The 24,861-nt window shown below is 37.7% G+C and overlaps 1 protein-coding gene across 12 annotated transcripts in view; it reads right to left on the minus strand.

The window, feature by feature from the left end:
• Nucleotides 1–24,861, minus strand: part of LOC113050580 (nuclear factor 1 X-type-like) — a 158,984-nt gene that overhangs the window by 74,044 nt on the left and 60,079 nt on the right. For 8 of the 12 annotated variants that reach the window (XM_026213692.1, XM_026213782.1, XM_026213703.1 and 5 more), the window contains one exon: nucleotides 15,436–15,967. In XM_026213692.1, the coding sequence (XP_026069477.1) occupies nucleotides 15,436–15,967 (532 nt within the window). The other 4 variants (XM_026213763.1, XM_026213744.1, XM_026213754.1 and 1 more) reach the window with 4 other exon arrangements.

Below are 24,861 nucleotides of genomic sequence, written 5' to 3' on the forward strand. Positions count from 1 at the left end.
ATCATTCCTCTCTGTTTTTATAGTGTTGTTCAGCAACAGAAATACATTTCAGTGTTTAATAAACACAATTGAGAGGCTGTAAATCAGGAAAGGAAAACACATTGGCTGGCAGCAGCGTGCACTTTCCCATGTTGAGCTCTTAACTGCAGACACCGACGGCGTCTTTATTTATGTGAGAGGCTTAAGGCCAAATATACAACACAGTAGGGCACGGGGTCACGCGGCTATGACATCATCTCAACACAAATACGGTCTGTGTTGGCCACCGTCATCACTGAAAAACAAAAGCCTGAGGCCGCGCTCTCGTTTCACTTCAGAAGACAACATGCGTGTGTGACGGCAGAACAGTTTTACTCCTATAAAGTCACTAAGGGTCTTAGGATTCAACATTGAGGGAGAGAGAACCGAAGGAAGACAGTGAAAGGGCTTGTAAAAGCCTCTGTACCACCCTCTGACCACATGAAAGCCACACTAATGACAGGGCTGGAGGAGCACAAGTGTGTGTTTCTGCCCACATGCATGTGTGCCTTTCTGTTTGTTTGTGAAGTGCATAAAGCTGCAAGTCTTATGTCTTTAAAGATGTGCAAGTATGTTTAGATGTGTAAAAAATGAGAGACACCTGCGTTCAGGAAACTTCTGCAACATGTTTTTGCACTACTGTGTTAATAAATCTCAAGAGAGCTATTAAACCAGGTTATTATGATTCTGAAATGCACTGAAAAACATTTGGCGTAGGAACATTTTTCACTCAGAAAATTACTACATTTCACAGTAAGTAGAAATCCTGAAATAGAATTTTCTTGTACTGTAATAATCTTTGTTTTATTATGAAAAAAAATATTCACTGTGTTTAGGAATTTCTTATTTATAAACACTCTCTTTAAATTTCTCTATATATAATATAACTAACTTAAGAAAGATTCTCTTTAAACAGCTGCTTCACCAAAACAAGATCAAACAACTTCCGCTCAGAAATTGCTAGTAAATTTCAAATACAATTACAAAGAGCGTAAAATTCTGAAGTACAAAAACTGGAACGGTTTTTTCTTGTTAAATGTACTCCAATAATCTACAACTTTGATTTTTTTATAAAACAGTGTGCGATGTAATGGTTCTCTACAGAAATTTAGTTGTAGTTAACACACGTAAATAATAGAAATAACGAACGAGATTTCTTTAATAGCTCAATTGTTAGACAGAATCAAAATTAAATGGAAGGCAAACTGAGGCTTTCAGGAGAATACTTCTCAGAACATTTCTCACATCTTTCACAATGTTATATTGGTCTCCCCCAGATTTCTAGAAAGTATTTCAAACTGTGCACAGATCTAATACAGTGCCAAAATATGTAATCAAAAGAAATCTCGATATGAATATCTCATCTTTCTGAGCTGTTATTAAGTTTTCTAGCTCTACACTAACTGAACAGCAACACTGACCTCATTTGATTCAATCTGAGACAAACGTTGATACTTGATTTTGAATGAATTTGATTGAGAACTCTATTGAAACAGGCATTTGCTGCAATACATTTGTTTTTCTGGGCTAAATGCACAAATACATCATCAACATCTAATTTTACTGAATAAAATCAGAAATCACATGTTTATGAACATTCTGGGGTGAAACCAGTCAGCCACATGGTATTTTACAGCAAAACTCACGCTCATTAATGATCCACAATCCACAAGAAACATCTGGAAATTCATTGAAATAGCACTGCGCAGTGAGTATTGTCATTCTTTTGAGCACAAATCTATCATATCTATGCAAATGAAGCTTATTATAGATTGTGCCATATCCACAAAATTGTTTGCACCTGAATTCAATAAAGAGAATTGGGTGCTAAAACAACAACATGTGCAAATCGTATATTTATCCTTTATTTTACCAGGATAGTCCCGTTGAGATATAAAATCTCTTCTTCCAGGGAGTCCTGGCCAAGATGTTTTACATACAAACATAAAACTCAGAATCTTTCATAAAATGTTGTCCAGCACTCAAAATAAAAACAAAAACTACCTAACCAAACATACACACGTTTCCCTTAAATTGGTCAATAAGAGATTTTTTAAAACTTTTAAAGAGGGGAGTGCTTCTATCATTATTATACTCTGCAGCTCATTCCATAACCAGGGAGCATAGGAAGAGAAGGCAGTTTTACCAAGCTCTGAACGTACTCTAGGAACCTTTAAAAGCAATTTAACTCTAGATCTAGTGCTAGAAGTACAGGTGTAATACGGTAAAAGATGACAAATATAAATTGGAAGTTTTCCTAACAATGCCTTAGCAATTAACATCAGCATGTGTATTTTTGTCCAACCCACCAATTCCTACAAGGTACAATGATGAGTGCGTGAAGAGGCACTCGTCACAAAGCGCAAGGCAGCATGGTATACACAATCTAACTTTTTTAGAGAAGATGAACTTGCATGCATATAAATCACATCACTGTAATCGAATACGGAGAGGAAACAACTTTGAATAATTCTCTTTCTTGCTTCTAAAGGAAAACATTTCTTTAAACGAAAGAGGAAACCCAGTTTTGGTCTAAGCTTTTTCAAGAGATTTTCAATATGTACATTAAAACCTAATTTTTCATCTATCCATTTGCCTAAGTATTTATAACAATTTACTCTATACAAATTTGGATTACAAATTCACTAAATGCTAACTGAAAAGAAATAAAAAAAAAAAAACACACTAAAACTGAAAAAATGTATTAATAATAATAATAATAATAAGACATGAATAGACTTTATTACTAAGTGACAAAAAACGAACACTAAAAAAAATAAAGATACAAAATATGAATAAAAACTATAATCGTATCTCAGTTATAAGGGAAAGCAACTGTTTCTTAATTAACACCCCCCCCCCCCCAGTATACAAAATCAACAAGTTAACAATAATTTTCCCCAAAATAAAAACTGTCATCATTTACTCATCCTCACATCATTCATCAAATTACTTGTTCTTCTGCAGAACACAAAAGATGATATTTTGAAGACTGTTTTTGTTTGAATAATGAAAGCTATGGAGCCCAAAACAATATCTTCTTTTATTGTTTTCATTTAAGAGAAGTCAGTAATTTGGAATGACATTAGGATGAATTAATGATACAATTAAAAAAAAACGTATGCATGTATACACATCTGTGTGTGTGTGTGTAGGGCATTCAAATCAAGCCTGGGTTGAGATGGCCAAGTCAAGCAGGGAAAAAGCCCTAAAGAGAAAGAATCTGAAGCGAAGGTGTGTGTTTAATCTGGTCTGCTAGCAGCTTTGTTTCGATATGATGAACTGCATGTGTAGGACACAACTGTTTACTAAGCAAACCACAGAGAGACAGAATGGAAAAAGCAGGATGGAAAGGAGAGCACAGGAGCGAAATCCTGCTCTTTCTCACAAACACCTTATGAAAGAACGCAACCACAAAGAGCCTCTGTGTTGCCGAGCGTTTCGAGCGGAGGTCTAACCAGGACAACTCCACAGAGAGAGCAGAAAATGAGCGGAAAGAGAGAGAGAGAGAGCGAGCGTGAGCGAACGAGTGAGAAAAAAATGAGAGGCAAAGTGAGAGAAATGTACTGTAAAATGTGAGAAGGAGAGAGCAAATGAGTTTCGAAAACCGTTACAGTGATTCGATAACCGGAAAAATGCGTAATTTGAGACTGTTTGCATTGCATTTGGCTATCAAATTACCCCAAAGGAGCACAGAGACACAGACTTTGCTTGGGTAACTTTGGTTTTGTGTGTCACCTGCGGGCAAATTAGAGGTTTTCCCCCCTCGAAAATGAAAGCAAGTCAACCACGAAGTGAGCAAGAGAACAAAAGCTTCTTTATTTTCTCAAACCGTAACTGTGAGAACGTTTCTGCAACATTAAACTGTGTCCTATCACAAGTCAGCATCAAAAACCGAACCATGATGTCACAGCTTATATAAACGCAAATTCTGTGGCTGCGTTCGCTAAATAATCACAGGCCAGCAGCGGTGAGAGGCCCTTCACAGATGTTTTTAGGACAACAGAGAACTCCGACCACAATGAAAACTCCACATTCACATGACTGATGCCTAAATTCACAACTATTCATTCTACTGTAGCTTTTAGTGTTTTGATGTCAATATCAGCCAGAAACATTTACATTAAACACAATAAAAGCTAAATAAATAATGTGTATGCAGTAGTTTTTTTTTCCTTATGATTTAGACAATGTGCAATATGAAACATGGATCAATTGACACCAGAAGGAACAAATTATGGAAGGATGTTTCCACCTGACAATAAAAACTGAAACTGGAAAATAAAATGTTGCAATTAAAATACAACATTCACAAGTGTAAAAGATCATTTTGTAACGATGCAAAAGGCATCTATTATCATTTACATTTATAGATAATTCATTAGAATATATTCAAATAAATTGAACTTGAAAAAAAAAGAAAAATCTAAAGTTTTGGGTTGGTAAGATTTCTTGATATTTTTTTTTAAATAAGTCACTTATACTCACCAAGATAACACTTATTTGGTCAAAAATACAGTAAAAACAGTTAAATATTAAATATTTCTATTAATAACATTTTTATATTTTCTTTTTGAATATATTTTTGAATAAAATTTATTTCTGTGATCAAAGCTGAATTTTCAGCATCATTTCAGAGTCACATGATCCTTCAGAAATCATTGATAAGATTAACTGCTGCTCACGAAACATTTATTATTATCATCAGTGTTAAAACTATTGTGCTGCTTAATATTTCTGTAGAAACCCTATTCAAAAAGACAGCATCTATCTGAAATAGGAATCTTTCTAAATGTCCTCACATTCATTTTTGATCAAATTCATTCTTCAATATCTTTCAAAATTAATAAATAAACACTGACCGCAAAGTTCTGAACTGTACAGTATGTATTCATGATAAACAGATAACCAATACCACGAATCTCTATTTAAAACACATTAGAAACAACCTTCCTGATGAAGCAGCACAGTGAAATTCTGTTACTGTACATTAAAAGACTTTCTACACAGTGAAAGATAGAAACTCACATTTGATGAAAGACAGTAACTAAAGAAACATAGGAGAAGCAAAACATTAGGCTTTCCTGGGGCCGAAATCCACAGATTAAAATCTGACCACAAAAGTAGGCCAGAAAGAGATATACTCCGTGTGTGTGTGTACACATTTATGTTCAGCTGCTCTTAGAATAAACACAGCATCTCGCTTTAAAACCTAAATCTTTGCTGACAACTTCTGCAAGGTTTAATTCAGTTTAACATTTAATGCTGAACAGGCCTTGCTATGAAAATGGCTTTTGTAGTATCATATATGATTTATTCAACATGGACATTCCCAGAGTGTGCTAAAACAAGTGCAGAGCATTTCACTAAAATAACACACCAGGCTGCCAAAAGAGTCATTGTTTTCACTGGTTTATTTACAGCTACAGACTGTCCAGCCATACATAGTGGTGATGCGTGTCTTATCTACCAGTATCTGATTCTAAAGAAGAGCAAACAGAAAGTTCTGGAGAAGCATTTCTATAAAATTACTCAATCATGACGCTAGCGGCTGCATACCTCGCTTTCAACACATCATCAGACAAAACTCCTCCACCCCAACTCAAAGTTAGATGAGCTCTAAAGGCCAATCAAGACCTTACATCATGCAAACAGCATTTTTGATCAAAATACTCTAAAATTCTGATTTTATCAGAAAAAGTAAAGTTTATAGTCCATAAAAGCAGACAGAACAACTGAGAAAAATGGACAGAATTATATGATCATAAAACAAAGAAAGATGGATGAATAGAGAAAGGTGGATTGATGGGTGGATTTGTTGATTTTGGATGGATGGATGTGCTGATCTTGGATTTTGGATGGATGGATGGATTTGTTGATTTTGTATGGTGCATGGACTTCTTTATTTTGGATAGGTGGACGGATGGATGTGCTGATTTTGGATGGTGGAAGGATGGATGTGCTGATTTTATATGGTGGATGGATGAATGGATGTGCTGATTTTGTATGGTGGGATGGATTGACTTCTTGATTTTGGATGGGTGGATGGATGGATGTGTTGCTTTTGTATGGGTGGATGGATGTGATGATTTTGTATGGTGGATGATGGATGGATGTGTTGATTTTGGATGAGTGGATGATGGACTTCTTGATCTTGGATGGGTGGGTGGATGGATGGACGTGTTGATTTTGGATGGGTGGATGGATGAATGTGTTGATTTTGAAGGGGTGTGATGGATGAATGGATAGATGTGTTGATTTTGGAGGGATGGAAGGATGGGTGTGTTGATGTTGGATGGGTGGATGGGTTGATGTTGGATGGGTGGATGGGTTGATGTTGGATGGGTGGATGGGTTGATGTTGGATGGGTGGATGGGTTGATGTTGGATGGGTGTGTTGATGGTGGATAGGTGGATTGGTTGATTTTGGTTGGATGGGTGGATTGGTTGATTTTGGATGGATGAATTGATTTGAGGGTTGGATGGATGAATGTGTTGATTTTTGAGGGGTGGATGGATGTGTTGATTTTGGATCGACAGAAGGATGGATGTGTTGATGTTGAATGGGTGGATGTGTTGATGTTGGATGGGTGGATGTGTTGATGTTGGATGGGTGTGTTGATGGTGGATAGGTGGATTGGTTGATTTTGGTTGGATGGGTGGATTGGTTGATTTTGGATGGATGGATGGATGGATGAATTGATTTGAGGGTTGGATGGATGAATGTGTTGATTTTTGAGGGGTGGATGGATGTGTTGATTTTGGATCGACGGAAGGATGGATGTGTTGATGTTGGATGGGTGGATGTGTTGATGTTGGATGGATGGATGTGATGATGTTGGATTGGTTGATTTTGGATTGATGGATGGATGGATAGTTGGACTTGAGTGGATGGGTTGATGAAGGGATGGATTGGATGAAGTTAAATCTTACAGACAGATAGAATGACACTTAGAACAATAGACAGAACTAAATAACAATAGAATGACAGAAAGATTGATAATCTGGCCAAAACAATGATAACGTCAAGCTCTTCAATATGTCCTGTTCCATAAGAAAATTCATCAAGAAAGAAAGCAAAAGAATTGTGCTCAACAAACTATTTTATATTCACACCGGCGCTCTTGGAATGCTGCTCGGCCAATCCAGTTAAAGAAAAGTAAGTAACTAACTGTCGCATAATTTATTCAGAATTAATTTACTCTTCTAAAATTGGAAATTTAACCTGTATGTGGGATCTTAAACCTTCTAAACACTCACAATGTGCAGCAGTTACATAAGCAAACAGACCTAAGGATTTAGAACCAGCCTGTCAAAATCGCTTGCACACCCACAATCAGAGCCGACCGCCCTGGACCGACAACCAGGAGAGCCCCCGGTCTGAGGCCCGTCCTAGGGGTTCAGAGTCCCATCTGTGTTTGTGGAATGGAGCGGAGAACACACAGACCCCAGCATCAGGTGTGAAGTGGGATCGGCTGCTCTGGGACGTGTGTGTGGGGGTCAGTGATGGTTTTACCCATATGTGAAATCTGCAGATGCCGTTTGTAGTAGCCTAGTCTCACACTCTAATGCACATGTGCACATTCAGTATTCAGACACACACACACAGGCACCAACACAATTTCTTGTATCTCTGGTTCAAGGAGTCACAGGGGATGATGTTGACTGAAGAGAAAAACAGATGAGGGGAGAAAAACAGATGAGGGGAGAAAAACAGAATGATAAAATGAAAGGAAACATGTTTGTAAGAGAACATGTGTAGCTCCTCCACAATCTCAGGAGGAAACACTCAAATACGCTCAGATAGATTTTTTACATACATTTAAAACGTATGTTTTCATTTTAGCAAAAAAAAAAAAAAAGAAGAATTGTTGTTTTTATCATTTATCTTTTTTTATGTCTATATGAAAGTGACGTGACAGTATAGTATAGTATATATATAGTATTTATTAATTTACATTTTTCATATAAAAGGTTTACATTTATAAAGTTTATATTTTACTTCAGTTAAAGTTTATTTTATTTGAAGTAACAAAAGTTTTTCTATATGTTTTTAGTTAAGACTAATAACCCTGCGCAAGAGGAAAATCTAGAAAGAATATGATTGTTATAAATAATCCAATCATAGTCAATAACGTAAAAAGACTTTGTTATTAGTAACCCTATTAATGAAAAATACCTACATTTTTGTGGAATTTTCACCTCAGTTTTTATTATTATTATTATTTTTATTACTTATTATTAAATAAGACAAAAGTGCAACTGCCACAAATAATATGGTGAATGTTGCATTTGTATTAATTCTTGTGATCAAGAACAACTGTCCTGCTAAAATAAAACCAATCCAACTAAAATGCCATTTTGTAGTCTAAACTGGATGCCACATAGACAGAAAAAAAAGTACAATTTACTAAAAAGACATTAAATAAATTGAAACAGTGTAAAAGTTTAGCAATTTCAAAAGTCATTGCAATGGTGTTTTTTTTAAGCTTAAAAGTATAAATCACAATCCACTTTTAACAGTAAAGAAAAGAGCGACCTGAACATTCTTCCTAACTTTTCATTTTGTATTTCACTGGAGAAAGAAAAAGAATATGTAGTGAGTAAATGATTTGGGTGAATAATCCCTTTAATGTACTTTATGATCTATTTCAAATCTCCTCCCGAGTGAATGGGGCATTCTCAAGAGAGCAGGTAAGGTTCAGAGGTTCAGGACTGCACTGTAATTAAAGCGGCTCTATAAAATTAGACTAAATGAGAGCAAGAGACTATAATAAATCTGCTCTAATCACTGCACCTGCACTGGTCGTCCTCTGTGTGAGAGAGAAGCAAAGACTGGAACGGCAAGACATATCAGAAAAAACAGGGTCTGTACAGGTTGTGGATGGAGCAAGGGATTATGGGACAGCACAGAGGTATTCCCAACAGAAACATAGCACAAATGTATCCAAGATTGATCACATCACTTGCTCACCAATGAATCCTCTGCAGTGAATGGGTGCCATCAGAATAAGAGTCCAAACAGCGGATAAAAATATCACATTAATCCACACCACTCCAGTCCACAAATTAATGTCTTGTGAAGTGAAAAGCTGCATGTTTGTAAAAAGATAATCCATCATAAAAGGTGTTTTAATTTTAAACAGTCACTACTGTACAAAATATGACTACATAATCCATAATGCTTGTTCCAGTGGGGGGGGGGGGGGTTCATCTCCTGTCGTCTGCTCACATCAAAATCCACACACATTTGTTTAGAACCATTTTGGACTGTTTGTATATGGTGTTTGATCTGTATCTCTTTTTACTGGAGAAAACAATATTATGGATTCAGGACTGAGGTATATTAGCCAGAAGCAACAATATGAAGTTAAAAATATCTTAATGATGGATTTGTTAATTACAAAGACGTTTCTTTTTACTTCACAAGATGTTAATTGACGGACTGATGTGGATAATTGTGATGTTTTAATCAACTGTTTGGACTCATTCTGATGGCACCCATTCACTGCAGAAGATCCATTGGTGAGCAGGTGGTGTAATGCTACATTTTTCCAAATCTGCTCTGACAAAGAAACTTTAAATCTTGGATGGCCTTAGGGTGAGACGATTCTTTTAACTTCTTAGTAACCGCATGAGTAATGCCTGACTTAGCAAACACCCCCAACCAGCATTAGCTGCATATATTTTAGCGTGCTCTCTGCAAAGTTAATTACATGCAGAATGAATCCAAATCTGGAGGAAAATGATTTTATTAGTTACATGAATACCTAATCAATCCAACAGAATAAAGCAGTTTTTTGTGTGTGTTGACAAAAGCCTTTGCATCAAAGCCTGGGCTAATAGGACATAACATAAGTGGAACAGGAAGAGAGATTCACAGCCGCTCTCTCTCGCTGCTCAGCTGTGGAGAGACATAGCTGCTTAATTTATTTATTCCATTCCCATTAATTAGAGCGTTTGCACTGACAAAACAGGCAAAAGGAGGCATTAGCACCTAGTTTACACTCCACATCCCTGCCCTGTTTTTCTATCGCTCACTTGCATGTACACACACACACGAAAGCATGTGCTTCCACAGGAACCTGCTCACACACTGCTTCGAGCAAATATCCATACATCAGCATTCACATGATGCACCAAAGAGCCCTAAAGCAGTGTGTGAGAAGTTACTCAAACATCCTTAAATTTGTTAACCACACTAAAAATCTTGTAATTTCATAGTCATTTTATTAATATATTTTTTGTAAGAGCAATACAAATTAGCAGGTCATACATTTACTGTATTATAACTGTGCCATAATAAAACATATTGGTAAAAATCTCTGTAAATATATAACAGACATAGTACCACTGATACTAATATCTGCATTGTATTATGTCAAAATGCATGTAGTTCCAGGGTATTTTTTGTTAGCAAATAATGGTAAATAAATCAGCAGGTATTTTTTGTACAGTAAAAAAGCAGCAGTGCTAAAAGGTTGTAAAAAAGCAGTACAAAAACTACTATGGCACCAGTTTCTACCATGGTACCATTTAGGGGACCATGGTACATTTCTGCAAATCAGCATCTGATAAATGTCCTGCATGTGTTGGGGGAAAAAAAATAACAGTAGTACCGAAAAGTGCTTTTCATTGTCAGTGCGCCAGGCTAAATGTCTACAAGGGCAGTGTGTGTGTGTCTACTGTTGCAGTGATGAAGCGGCCTCATCGACACGACAAAGCGAAGGTCTCGTTAGACTGGCGCGGGCTTCATCCCCTCTCGCTCTCTCTGTGCTGAACAAAAGACGGATTCTGAGAGCGGCAGGAGGACCCCTGAGGAGAAGAAAGCCGCTGCACTCCAGCGCTGTGGTGAATGAGCTCTTTTCAGCAGAGTCCTGTGCTGTTTACTCTAGTTCAATAATAGCCCTCATTCTCCAATCATTATTCGCTCGGTCTGACTGCCGCTATTAGCCTGTCCGGGGTGTCACTCAAAGTGCACCATACACACCCATATAAAAAATAACGTCACAGCACAAATACACAAAAACACACACATTCCAACGAGGGCCTGTGTCAAACTCTGTAACTCTCATCTGGTAAAGCCCGGTTGTCAAAAGTGTCATGTGCTAATGCGGCTTAGGCCGGGTCTCCTGACACACTTCAGAAGTTAAAATGCATCATTTTAAACTTAAATTGCGCTGGCGACAGTTTGACCATTCGGGTCAGACGCCTAAAGGGTGATTTTGTGTAAAAATATATGTACTTAAACACGATTAGCTGGATGATCTATCGGCCACGTATTTTTTTCACGTCTTAACATCTGAGACAGAAGCCCGACAGCCAAAGCCAGCGCTGCCAAACTCTCCATTTTGATTTGGAACGCGGCTTTCTCAGCGAATGGGATCATTCACAATTTCTGAATCATTAAAAGCAAAAATTGCTCTAAAAAAAAAAAAAAAAAAAAAAAAAAAAATGCACCCTCAAAATGCGACATGGGTATATTTTGGAATTGCGTGTGAGGTAAAGACTTGTTTTTCCCGTCAGGTGTTAAGATGGCGATATAGGGAGGATGTGTCTGGAAAGCAGAGGATAGGGCATGAAAAAGCGGGTTTAATGGAAGGAGAGGCTGGGAAAGAGAGAGGGATGTTGGCAGAGCGTGTGGCGTGATTTGAAAAGCTGAGATCCGCGCAGCAGTGCCAAACACACACACACCAGTCGAAGTTCCCTTCGCAGACCGCCTTTTGTTTCCATTTTGGCATTTTACACCGTCCTAATTCTCTGCACGCTGTTTTATTCTCAGTTTTAACAATGCAACAATGCAAATAATAACATTACTAATAATTAATAGTTGATCAGGAGGCGGAGGAGGATTTTTTTGGTTATTGTTGATAGAATCTCATTAAACTGCCAGAGAATATTAATATCTTTGGTTAACATGATTTCTGTTTGCTTATATGTTTATGCATCCCGTAATGGAGCATTACGGTTTTACCTCTAAGTTTTATTTGCCTTGTTCCATCCAAACGCTGTAAAGAAAGCAGAGCTCAGGCCAAAGTCAATCCTTCTGCTCCTTCAACATTTCTCCTGTTTTTCCATGTCAGCTGCACCATTTCCTCCTCAGCTATTGTGATCTTCTGAATTCTGCCGTTTTTGACTTTCTCTCCTGCTGACGAGTCTGTGCTGCACGAGTGTTTAAATATTAGAGGAAAAACAACTAAAACAGCGCTTTTCAAACACATGCTTCTCCTGCATTTCTCATGCATTTTCCATCTTTTTTTGCTTCAAATTAATAAATAAATTTATTTATATTATCTGATATGCTTTGTGCGTATCACAGTTGCTAAATTAATTTAAGTAAATATCTTTAGGGAAATTATTATTTGTATATTTCATCATCACGTTAAAGCAAAACATAGCTATATTATATATATATTTTATTTTTAATTACCATATTATAAATATACTGCTTAGAAATATATATATATATATATATATATATATATATATAGTCATTTAAACATTTCTGTATTTTAACAAATTCAAACTATAAAATACAGCATCAGAAATGTGCTGTTAAATGAAAGATTAATACCTATAAAAATTTATGAATACACTTATTTAAAAGAAAATAAATAAATAAAAATACTAAAACGAATGAAATATGCATTTTGTTAAATTTAGATTTTATGAAATTATGAATATATTTATTGGAAAAAAAGTATTTAAATTCTTATCTCATGAAATTTTCATTTATTTTACAAAATTAAAAATAATGTTATTTACAAATATATATATTTAAAAAAAATACAAATAAAAATGGCATATTTTTAAAAACAGCAAAAAAAGTCAAAGCTGGATCCAAACAGACTACTATTTTTCCAGCACCTGTAATTAAACAAACTCTCTCACACAAACACAATAAAGACAGGGAAACCAGCTTCCTGAGTATGACCCCAGCAACACCTTCACATTGCTGAAAGAGTCAAAGTACATCCAGCTCCAAATCAAATCAAATGTGCAGGTGACCACGTGAAGCGGCGTGTCAGCGGTCAGTGCGGGTGACTGTCTGCTGTCCGTCTGGTTACAAGCCTCTGTTAGCGGTCCACAACACCTCGATGACCAGCCAAGAAGGAACGCTGCTGTCCAAAGGCCAGACGGCAAACAACCTTAATGCATTAGTCATTGCATTTCACTTCTGAAAAAACACAAACGCTCTGCTAAAAAAAACATGCAGAAAATACTGGCTATTTAAGAGTCCATTGTCATTTCACTATACACATCCATTTCCTTTTCTGAAAGGAAAAGGCCACCATTAGTTCCCCTCTTTTCAGCGTCTATCCCTCTCTCTCTCCTTTACAACACAGAGCTGTATAGTTGTCGCCTGACTACAGATCTTGGCACCGCGGCCGGCGTTTTGTCGGCTGTCTGAGCTGGACACAGCTCGAGTAGAGATGAGAGCAGGCACATGTTTTTATCATGACTGTGTGATAATGGGTGCCGCATGACGTGGCGAGCTCCAGAGATGACTGAACCTGGAGAAAGCATCGATCATTCTGACAAACGCAGAAGAAAAACAACAACTTTTATTCTGGAGCGGCGCGAGACGGTCGATCCAAGGTGCTGGTCAAAAACTCCCATTAATCATCATCATTAATACAGCCGGCGTACGGCAAGAAGACCGAGCGTAATTACGGCATCGTGCTCCTGAGTGTTTTACCGGCGAAGTTTAACATCATTAATCGCTCCCATCGCCGATATGACATGCATCTTAAACAAGCAGTGAAACAGGACCAGGAGAGTCAATTAAACACAAATCGTGCCTCCTGATCTGCACTACAAAATATCACAGTACATGTAGTTGTTCGAATGCTGGAGCCAAAATGTAAACGCTGATTTTCAGAGACAGCGAAAGCAGAAGTGATCTAAACCAGGCCTCGTTTTTGGCAGGCGCTAGTCGTTTAAAACTGCAGTCAAAAAATAAGTGCAAATGTTTGCTCTGAGAATAATCTTCGCAAAAAACAGGGTCTGACAGGGTGCAAGGGACATGAGCAAACGTTGCAGTAATATTATCACAATTTGGTAAAGTGGATGTGGCCAGAACAATGAGCCATCGGGCCGCTTTTATAGCGTCCGGATTAAGACTGGAGATTCGGCCGGGTCGGCAGGAGGTAATCTGAGTCATGGCATACCGTTAAACAGGAAAAGAACGGCACGGTGAACCGGCTAACTGATGCTGAGTTCCACACGGAGAGAAAGGGAAACTCGGCATGGGCAACAAAATCTCTTTCGGAGGCCCTGCCAACAAACAGAATTATGGCTCTGTCACAACAAAGGCGAAAAACCGCCATCAAATGTTGCCTGTTCACATACTCTGAGCGCACAGATAATAGCTAAATAACTGAGCTGCCTGTAAATAGCTGCAAATATAATATTGCGCTGTTTGTGAGTGTCTCTTTCTGTGTTCTGCCAAAAACTGCCGCCAATATAGTGACCATCATTACAGCGCATCTGACAAACAAATAACCGCAACAAAACCACACTCACCAATCCTAACATCACCATCAGAATACATAATAAACTATTATAAATCATATCTTTTAATTTACTATTTATATTGTTGTATTAGTTGAAGAAAGTGTTATTTTAAGTGTCTAGAAATAATATCTGTCATTTATTTTTTATAATAATTATGCATATATTCTTTCTAAAAACCTGGAATAAAAACCTTTACATTTAATATGAAATATATTTATCATAGTTGTTTTGTTAATGCTTTATAAAACCAAATATTTGTACATTTTAGTCTATCATAAAGCTCCATGAAATTTGTTTGATTGTTTAGAATTTCAACGTGAACATTCTGATTTTTGAAATCTAATTTTTACGTTTCTTTCAATGCTGAGCAAAACTTAAAACTAAATAAATTAAATACATAAATTAAGACTGCAGATCGAAAGTAAATGTTCTGTCAATGAGAATGTGATCGTTGAGGTTTTAGGAGTGTGTTATAGGCAGTAGTTTAACTAACCAACCTGTGTGTGTGTGTGTGTGTGTGTGTTTGTGTGTGTGTCTGGCCTTCACACCAGCTGGGAGCAGGCCAGCTGTCACTGCCACAATACAGAAACTGACATTTACACACAAACGTACACACAACTATCAAAGGCATGGTTGCATTATGCTACACACACTACAGCAAACATAACCTGTAAACCAGTTCACACACACACACACGTAAATTTCACAGTTCCCCACACACTCCTTCAAGTTCCATCACAATCACACAAATAATAACAAAGAAATAAACAGAACAAAAAGCCTGTATTTGCATATATTTGCATTTAAGTACATGTTTGGAATCCAGCCCGGAACTGAATCAGACCGTGCTTCCTGAACCGGGTTACACAGCGGTGTATTTCTGTGTGTGTGTGTGACTCACCTGGCGTGTGGACAAAGTAGGCCAGATACAGGTCCAGTTCTTTCACGGACACTCCGATGTGGTGCGGCTGCACGCAGAGGCCGTGGTTGGAGCACTGCGGTGACTTGATCAGCCTCTCTCCGTCTGTGCTCTCCAGAGGACTTCCCTTGAACAGGATAACCATCACCAGGTCCAGGCGCCAGACCTTGTCCGCCTGCCTCAGGCAGTCGATGCGGCGGATCTTGCCCTTCTGGTCGGGGTTGGACAGCACGCAGCACGGCGGCTTCTTCCCCGTGATGGTGAGCACGAAGTCCTCGCGGAACTCCGGCCGGATGTCTTTGCGGAGCTTGGCGAGCAGACGGGACGCCCACTTCTGCTTGATCTCGGGCTTCTCGCCCAGGAGTTCGTCTTTGACGGCGCGCTCCTCGTCCTTCGTCATGCGCTTCTCGTGCTTCTTGAAGTACTTGCGCTTGCGGGCCTGGAGGTTGAACCAGGTGTAGGAGAACGCACGGACGTGTGGCAGCAAAGCCTCGATGAAGGGATGAAATTCATCCTGGTGGTTAAAAAAAGAGGAATTTTAGAGATGATTTCAGAAACTTTTGTGGAACTTAAAGAGAAATGTTTGAGAGCTTTGGAAAATAATGTGTTGGATGCATCTGAATTTACATATCTGCACAATTAGGCATTAAAACTATCTATAATAGAAAACGCATGGTAAATTAGGTCCATTTGAATACATTTTAGGTTTTACGAATCATCAGTTTCAATGAATAAATATTTTTGACAATCAGGTAAACGCAAGGCAAAATAAAAAGATATGGGATTTTCTCTGGAAACAAGTCTTAGAATATCTTAAAAATATTTAGTTCCAAGTGCGTTTATATTGTTTTAAAGATATTTTTACTAGAAAACAACTAAAACACAAATTAAGAAATACATTTTTGGCATTATAGAAATTAAGCTTGAAAAAAATATGAATTATTTTCATTTAAAATAATACAGACTTAACATTTTATAGTCTTACATTCTATTTAATTTGGTATCACATTCCATTAAAGCCATTTGATTGTCATGAATTTCCTTTTTTTTTTTGCTTTTAACATCTAATTTTGACCTTTTTTCGGTGCTGAGCAAACATAAAAATATATAAATAAAACACTGGATATTAAGACCGAATAGAATGTAAACTGAAAGCAAATAGAAAAATGTGATCAATAATTATTTTCAATTGAAATATTTTTAGCAATATTAGCATGCATAAAGAAAAATCCCCTTAAGTTCAGACACAATTATTCTACATAAATACAAAGACTAAATGAATGTAAACGCAAATTGGAAGCTAAACAAATCAGTTTTTAAAGATCTCAGCGGCTGTGCAGGAATTCCGGGATTCTGCAATTCACAGAAAGCAGCTTCTTTAGCTCAAGTCAGGCCAAGAAAAGCTTGGCGATTCCCACGGCAACGGAAGACTCATTCAGCTCTCCAATAATACCTTCACCACACAACGCTCAGTGACAAAGCCTAAACCGCACCACGGTGCCCCAGTGCCAGGGCCGCCGTGCCCCAGACCCTCTCCGCCAACTCTCGTCACAACAAGACCGCGGTTAAACTGCGTCCCTTCAAGACCTGCCATCAAATCCTCTCTGCGGGCTGCTGTCGTGCAGAAATCCAGGCATGTTCACATTTCAACAATCGAGAAGTCAGATATCACCGTGAAAAGCACACACTGTAGACAGGAGCAGAAAGAGAGAGAAAGGCTGCTAGTTACCATTTTGCACTCTCATCATAAATTTGGCACGCCGTTCAGGATGAGGTGGGGGGGAATCCACCCGCACCAGTTCTTTGCCACTCACGCCGAAACAACAACTGGTGGCTTGGCAAAGATGAAGAATTGCCGACCAAAAAAAAAAAAAAGAGGAAGCTTGGATAAAAAGGAAAGAAGACTGGAGATGCTTCAATTGCCAGCAGAAAGAAGTTTTCAAAAAAAAATTAAAGAACAGGAATTTTCTTATGCGTTTCCAGGTAAAATTGGTTATTAAAAAAAAAACATAATTGCTCCTAAAAAAAAATTAAATGAAGGGGTGTATCCAATTAAAAAAGAAAAAGAAAAAAAAAGAGATAGAAAAGCAGCAGCACTCAAAATAAATGCTTTTGCCTTCCAAATAATAATAATACTACTTAAAATCTAAACAATGCAAGCAAAAATAATTAAATATAAAAAATCCTTGGCAAAGCGCAAAGAGAGTTTTCTTAGATCTTTGGATTCGGCCAAAAACTCACACACATAACGCAGGCACACGCGCGCACATGCATGCACACTCCTGCCACGAAGGGGGGCGGGTGGGGGGAGCTGGCTAATGCAAAGCACAGAATACGGGCAGGAAGAAAAAAAAAGAGAACCGAATCAATGTTGGACGAGCTCGCAGGACCGCTGGCAAACCCAAGTGCTGCTGCTTTTTTTACTCCTTTTCTCTCCAACTCTCTCTCTCGATCGCTCACTCGCTCCCTCTCTCTCTCGTCCTCTCCACGTTCTTTCCTTAACCATTGCCTGAGTCTTTGCCAACACGAGTAGGGCCCACCTATTTGGCAACAAGATGCCTGTAGCTCAGCCAATACGTTAGCTTGAAGAGCTGAAAGGGAGGGGAAAGAGAGGAGGGTGGGGGTGGAGGGGGGGCTGGAGGCAGAACGAGAGCGAGCGAGAGAGAGCACACAGTCCAGTCCGGTGGTGCACAATTTGCCAGTTTGACAAGTTCCGATCCACCACAGAGCCAAAGTTCACCATCCCATTAAGCTAGTCATGGCAACCGTGTTCTTAAGTCTGGGTCACCATTGCCGCTTGTGTAATGCCACCTTGGCACAAGGCGATGGGAGAAAGCACACAGCTCTCTCCAACTCCCAGCAGACCCTGCAGCCGGCAGCTGCTCGTGGATTTAGAGGCTAAGACAAAGAGGAAAGCGACCGCACACCCCTCGCTCCCCATGTGCAGCTCTAATTTAAAACAAACATATGCTGTGTCTGTCTGAGAAAACGAGGAGCTCTGGCCGAACGCAGCAGACTGAAGGATGGGAGATTGAATATCTGATCTGAAGTTGCTCACAAAACTTCGAAAAGTTGTTCGGAACGATGTTCCTGCAAAAAAACATATTAATAATTTATTACAGAAGAAGTGCCAGCTCCAAAATCTGCCATCAGCTGATTTTAGAAATTAAAAAATGGTCAAGCACTAATGAGCGTATAAGATCACTTCAAGCAAAAATAAAAGCACTGTTTTGTCAAATTTGGAAAGTTTAATTGCACAAATTATAATATGCATCAGAATTTTGCCAATGAATGCTTTTAAATGCTTTTCAAATGTCATGGTTTTCTTGACTGATTTGACTGAGTGTAAACAGTGCTCTTTATTATTTTTTTTACATGCAATCATAATTAACTATCTGAGTTTTGGAATACTTTAATATTGCAATCAAAAAGAATATAAAACAACAGCTTCTTACAGCATAAAGCAGAGCAGAGATTTACTAGAGACATTCAGATCTGAAACCCTGAGACTAAACCAGACGTACTGTAGACAGAGCTGTTGATCAATTCTTGTTGACGTTTTCCACAAAGAAAAAATCAAATGAATAACTTGCTTGGATGCTGTTCTTCCCGAAAAATTGATTTGAAATGCTGGATTAGCTGGACAAACATATGCAAATATCTCTTAAATGAGAGACCAAGAAGACATCATTGGACGGATGCATGGTGATAACGCTCTCCCATCTCAGTAAAACTCTTCATTAGTGCTTCCTCCTTTACATGGGAGCCTATGTGTCGAAACCAACACCTGCTTGAGGTCTCTAATAAGATGCTAATTGAAGCACACAGCCAGAGGAGAGCAGAATTTGTTTATGAATGCGTTTGTTTCAATAGCACCTTTATTTCAAACAATCCCTTCTCTGTTTGAAACACAGCCCTTAATGGCTTCCTCTAGTGCTACCAGTGCGAGCATGAGATAATTAGCTTCTGATCAACATGTGCGTTTGAAAACTCACTTGCCTGAAGCACAACTCGCTTATTCTATAGAACAGAGAATAGGCCACAATAAAAGCATTTGACAAAAGACATATTAGTACTTTGCAAAGTAATATTTTAATTAATTAAAAGATAAAATATTACAATTATTTAAATAGTATAAAAAAATATATATATTTTAAATATTCAACTGTTATAAGACAAACAGATCCAGCCTAAAAAAATCTTCACTACGACCGCAACGCACCCCTGCTTGATATTCATGACAAAAACATTACGAAAGAAAAAAAAAAAAACTGGACTCTATGGACAAACATCTCTATTACTGTTTTCAATTTTACGAAGCGCCGTGAAATTTATGAAAACAAAGGCTCGGGTCCAAATATTCAGTATGAAACTGACAGTTGCGGCTATATTAATCCGCCAGGTTGTTGGCAACCGTCAATACCCTACGGTTATTAGACTAATGAACTATATTACTCGGCGGAAGAACTAACTGTTCGTTTTTGTTGTTACTATCATCAATGAAACTAACTATTTATTGAACACTTGTCGACTGAATCACATAACGTTACTGATGCTGCCGTTTAATAAACGCACGAGGAGTTAAAACAAACATCTCGTGGCTTGTTTTATTTTACTCATGGGCCTGTCATCTATTTCAAGCTTTTTAAACTTATTAAACGACACTATTTCATTACAAACGTAGCTAATAAACCAATGGAAGGGATATACTTTTTAAAAATGTAGCAAAACATCGCCTTTCATCAACCTGTGGCCGTCCTGTCATCAAAACCGCACAAAGCACGGCCTGGTTTCTCACCTTAATTCCCAGCCCGAGTCTTACTGCTCCTCAGAGAGGTCAGAGAAACCCTGAGATACGGTTAACAGTTTGCAAAGCAGCGTTTTGTGCAGGTAACATCAGCGGCGCGTGACGCGTCACACCTGCGCGTCACGTGCGCCGTTCTGACCACAAACTACGAGGAGCGCAAGATTTCTGCCAGCTCAATTAAAAATAATCGCTCTGTTATTTTTTCCCTTTCGCCTGTTCCTACAACATTAATGCTTAAAAGAGAGAAGACATCATCTCTCGAGTGTGTGCCAGCAGGCGGATGGAAATGAGCGAGCTGGAAAGAGTGTTTGGTGTCGCGCGCCAGAGAATCATTTGTGTTAGTTTGTCACTGACGGTAAAATCAATTAATAGTAGCAAAAACACACCCAAGCACCTTTCAATCAATGCAGAAAAAACTAGTTCGACCAAAGAAAATTACTTGATCACTCAAGCACGCACAATTTTGTTAATTTAGGTTGTACTACAAAATATTGCATGGCATAACTTACTGTCATAGTCTATACTAGCTAATTCATTTTCCTGGCATAAAATGTTCAAAATCCATATTCAAGTCACACCGTAAAGGACCAGCTGCGATCGTCTGGTGAAAATCTTATTTTGTAAGGCACATTATTCAAACTTTCTTTCTTCATCAACGCTTTACACAGTCAACTGATTTATCTAGTTTATTTTGTTCAGAGACTCGTGCTTAATAACAATAGCAGCCTACATTTTACACTGAACACTTTGGCAAAGTTGCACTATACAGTTCTATAAAGCAAAGTGTGATCATTACCCTAGTTTTACTGAGCTGGCACAACAATAAAGAAGAAGAAAAAAACATAAACACTGGAATAGAAACACTCGGGTTGAATAATCCACAAAAGCGTCTCAGATCCGACTGGCGATTCAATCAAGCAGTTGCCTTTGGTAATTGAATAATGATTATTTTTCCTGATAATTATTTTTATTTATTTTTCGGATGTTTTCTGTTTAAACACTTGAGATTATTATATACTCGGTTATTTAATATACTGACGTCCACGCGCATTTATCAGGTTATTTGGAGGAACAGAGAGAATGATGGAGGAAAGGCTCCTGCACGAAAGATGAATTCGATTACAGTCCAGCGCTTTAGAAATCATTCTTAACCACTGGAGTGATTAGTCTGGCTTGAATAAAATTCAGTTATATTAACAAGAAGCAGATTTAAACGAAATGTTAGATAGTAAGCTAATATAATATCCTGTAGTATCAATATTCTCGCAGCAAATCATTTTTTGAGATACGCGAAACCGGAGGAATGAAACACTGCGACTGTGAGTTACAAAAACAGAAAACGAAATAAAACAAATCCGTTTAAATATATCATGCATTCACCTCGCTTTTTAATGTCAGCAAACTGATTTGGCACAGCAGACTTTACTGATGGGCTATTTATACAACGATAGCCTACAAATATTTCTTAAATGAAATATGATAGGCTATGTTCTATCGTGAATAAATACTGTTTTTAGAAACAACTCAGCAAGTGAAAACATTATGTTATATTTTAGTGTGAAACCCATTCAGCTTTAAACTCAATGTCTTATATTTCAGCCTTCAGCACTGGGAAATTAACATGTTTTCTCCTATATGAAATATTTATTCTTAAAAAAAAATAATAATAAGTGCAATATTATTATTATTAAAATATTAAAATACCCAAAGCTAAATTAGGAACCTTAGTAACCTGAAACATCATAGATAATGAAAAAGTGTATTTTAATATTTGTCGAAGGTGAAATATTTTTAAGATTTAGCATATAATTCATTAAAGTTATTAAAGCTATTGAAGCACATACTTTATTAATTATGGAAAATATTTTTTTTATTATTGAGATAAAATGAATAATAATTATTCATTATTGTTGTGTAATATATCTGATGTTGTTTCTGGGACAGGTTTTTGTCCTCCAGTAGTTTTCTCGTGTGTGGACCATTGGGTAAACCAGGCATGTTTAATGAGAGAGATTTCAGGGTTTGGGTTTGCTGGTTGCCCGCTGTGCGTCCGTGACCCTCCCTGCGGGTGTGACCCACCGTGACCCTGAAACACCGTAATGAAGACAGACGTGAGGGCTGAGTCTGCCCTCTTACAGCAGAAAGACACTCGGACAACACAAGAAACTAAGAGACAAAGAGCCTGTTAAAAGTATTTTTAAAAGTGAAAGGAGGCAGGCCTCGAATGAGACGGTGAGAGACGGAGTAAAAATGTGATAAATACCAACATGACAGACGTTGAGGGAGGTGGAGAATCATGTGCTAACACACGCTATCATGAGGACGCCAGTCCAGACATGTCAGCGTGCCAGCGTGGACAAAACCATGGCGGTAAAGACACAGCTGACCACACACACAGACGGCCATCTATTGTGTCTGACACTGGACACAGTCTCACACTCATGTATAACCTCGCATCTCAGAAACGTGGGCCGTGTGAGAATGTGTGTAAGCGTGAAGTTAGAGCAGTTGTGTGTGTGTGTGTGTGTGTGTGTGTGTGTTGGCACAGGTGATGTTCGCCGCTCTTCTCTCTGTTGATACGCTGCAGGTCTGTTGTGATTTCTGAAAGGCAGTCTGAGATAGGTCAGGCACACTAAAAACTCGCCCTCGCAGTGACGAATGACATAAGATGCTGTCATCACAATCAGAGACACACCTGCAAATTCTGAACACAAGCGATTTTATACCAGCAGCTGTGAAATATGGGAGCTTGGGGCAAGTCACAAACACTTTGTTCAAAATTCTCTAATATCAGAATTTTTTGTGAATTTTATCTTTTAAACTAAAATGTTGATGTATATATATTTTTGGCATGCATTAAAATAAATGTCGGGTATATAGTGAAAATTGATTTTAATTTAATTAAATTTCAGCTTAATAGCCTATTAATAAGGCCTTATAATAGCTGTTAATTTGAAGATTTTGTAATTTTTTTTTCTTAAAGACAGAACCTCTGACACTTTTGATTAATGCTTCCAAATGAATGCATCCATGCTGAAGTTCTGTTCTCAACTTTTTATTAATCAAAAAATCTTGAAAAAATGGCTCACAGTATCCGAAAATATAAGTACAAAAAATGCACTCTCCTCAGACTTTTGAATGGTACTCTACACCCAAACTGGCATTAAAAATAATTCTGCACCGAGAAATATTTGGGCAAAGTGTGACAACTAGCCCCAGTTTGCCCTATGTATAACTGTCATTTTAAGTGTTTCTCAGATCAATTTATACACACAAAGAGAGCTAAAACACTCTCTTTTCTCTATGTACAACCCTGTTTGATAAAAGCATGAATGCAAGATTCCTTTTTGAATGACCAAATGGCAGAATTTATTATCAACATGCACTGCGTCAGGCGAGAGGACGCACCCAAGCCGTACAGATCGTGGCTAGCCAGTGATGCATGCCGATAGCTGAAGCTGTTTGGTGGTGTTTGCAATTACCCCAGTTTACAAACCAGCACATTACTATGTGTGAAAAGTCTGCAAGCAATTTGTGGCAGCGGAGAGAAAGGAAAGGCACATGTATCCCAGAGGGCCCTGAGAGCTGCATGGAACGCCCGGCACTCTGGGAAGAACCGCAGTGTAGGGTTAAGGCCTGCAAAATATCAACCCGAAATTCATCAGCTCATTTGTCAACACATTCTCTGGGCCTAATAAGAGGAAATGGTGTGGTGCACTATGTGCCGGATTTGGACCAGCAGCAGTGTCTTCCAAACTCACTCGACTGCATACACTACTGGACAAAAATCTGGAATAAATACGTTTTTTGTTTTATTTTTGAGGGAAGTCTGTTATGTTATTACAATTTCAAATAATTGTTTTATATTGCTATATATTTTAAAATGTAATTTTAAAAAGCTGAATTTTAAGCATCATTACTGCAGTCTTCAATGTCACATGATCCTTCAGAAATCAGTCTAAATTGCTGATTTGATGCTCAAGAAACATGTATTATTATTATCAATGTTAAAAACAGTCATGCTATACAGCTGTGATAAACTGCCATTCAAATATTAGGGGTAACTAAAATAAAATAAATAATAAATAATAATAGTTTCATTCAGCTGGACACTTTAAATTGATCCGAATTGTCAGAAAGAAATTTTAATGTTATTAACAAACAGACAAAAAAAGTTAACATTAATAATAATATAAGAAGAACAATTGCTAATGCCTTAAGATCAAGTGACTCTGAAGACTGAAACAATGATGCTGAAAATTCAGCTTTGATCACATAAATAAATTACGTTTTATAATATATACAAATAAAAAAAGGTTATTTGAAATTGTAATAATATTTCACAATATTATTGTTTTTACTATAATTTTGATCAAATAAATGCAGCCTGGGTGAGTAAAATAAATTAATAATAAAAACTGAATTATCCAAACTTTGGAGCCGCCAGAGTAAATGGACATTTTAAAGAAAGGTGAAAAGGACATGACAGATTAAATCTACAAAATGGGTTTTTCCAAACATACTAGTAAAACTGTCATCAAACCGTGATGTCATACAGTGCATGCCCACACTTTTCCTTTTCCGTCTGGCTAACACATAAT

The sequence above is a fragment of the Carassius auratus genome, chromosome 3, assembly GCF_003368295.1.
Source record: "Carassius auratus strain Wakin chromosome 3, ASM336829v1, whole genome shotgun sequence".
NCBI classification, from domain to species: domain Eukaryota; kingdom Metazoa; phylum Chordata; class Actinopteri; order Cypriniformes; family Cyprinidae; genus Carassius; species Carassius auratus.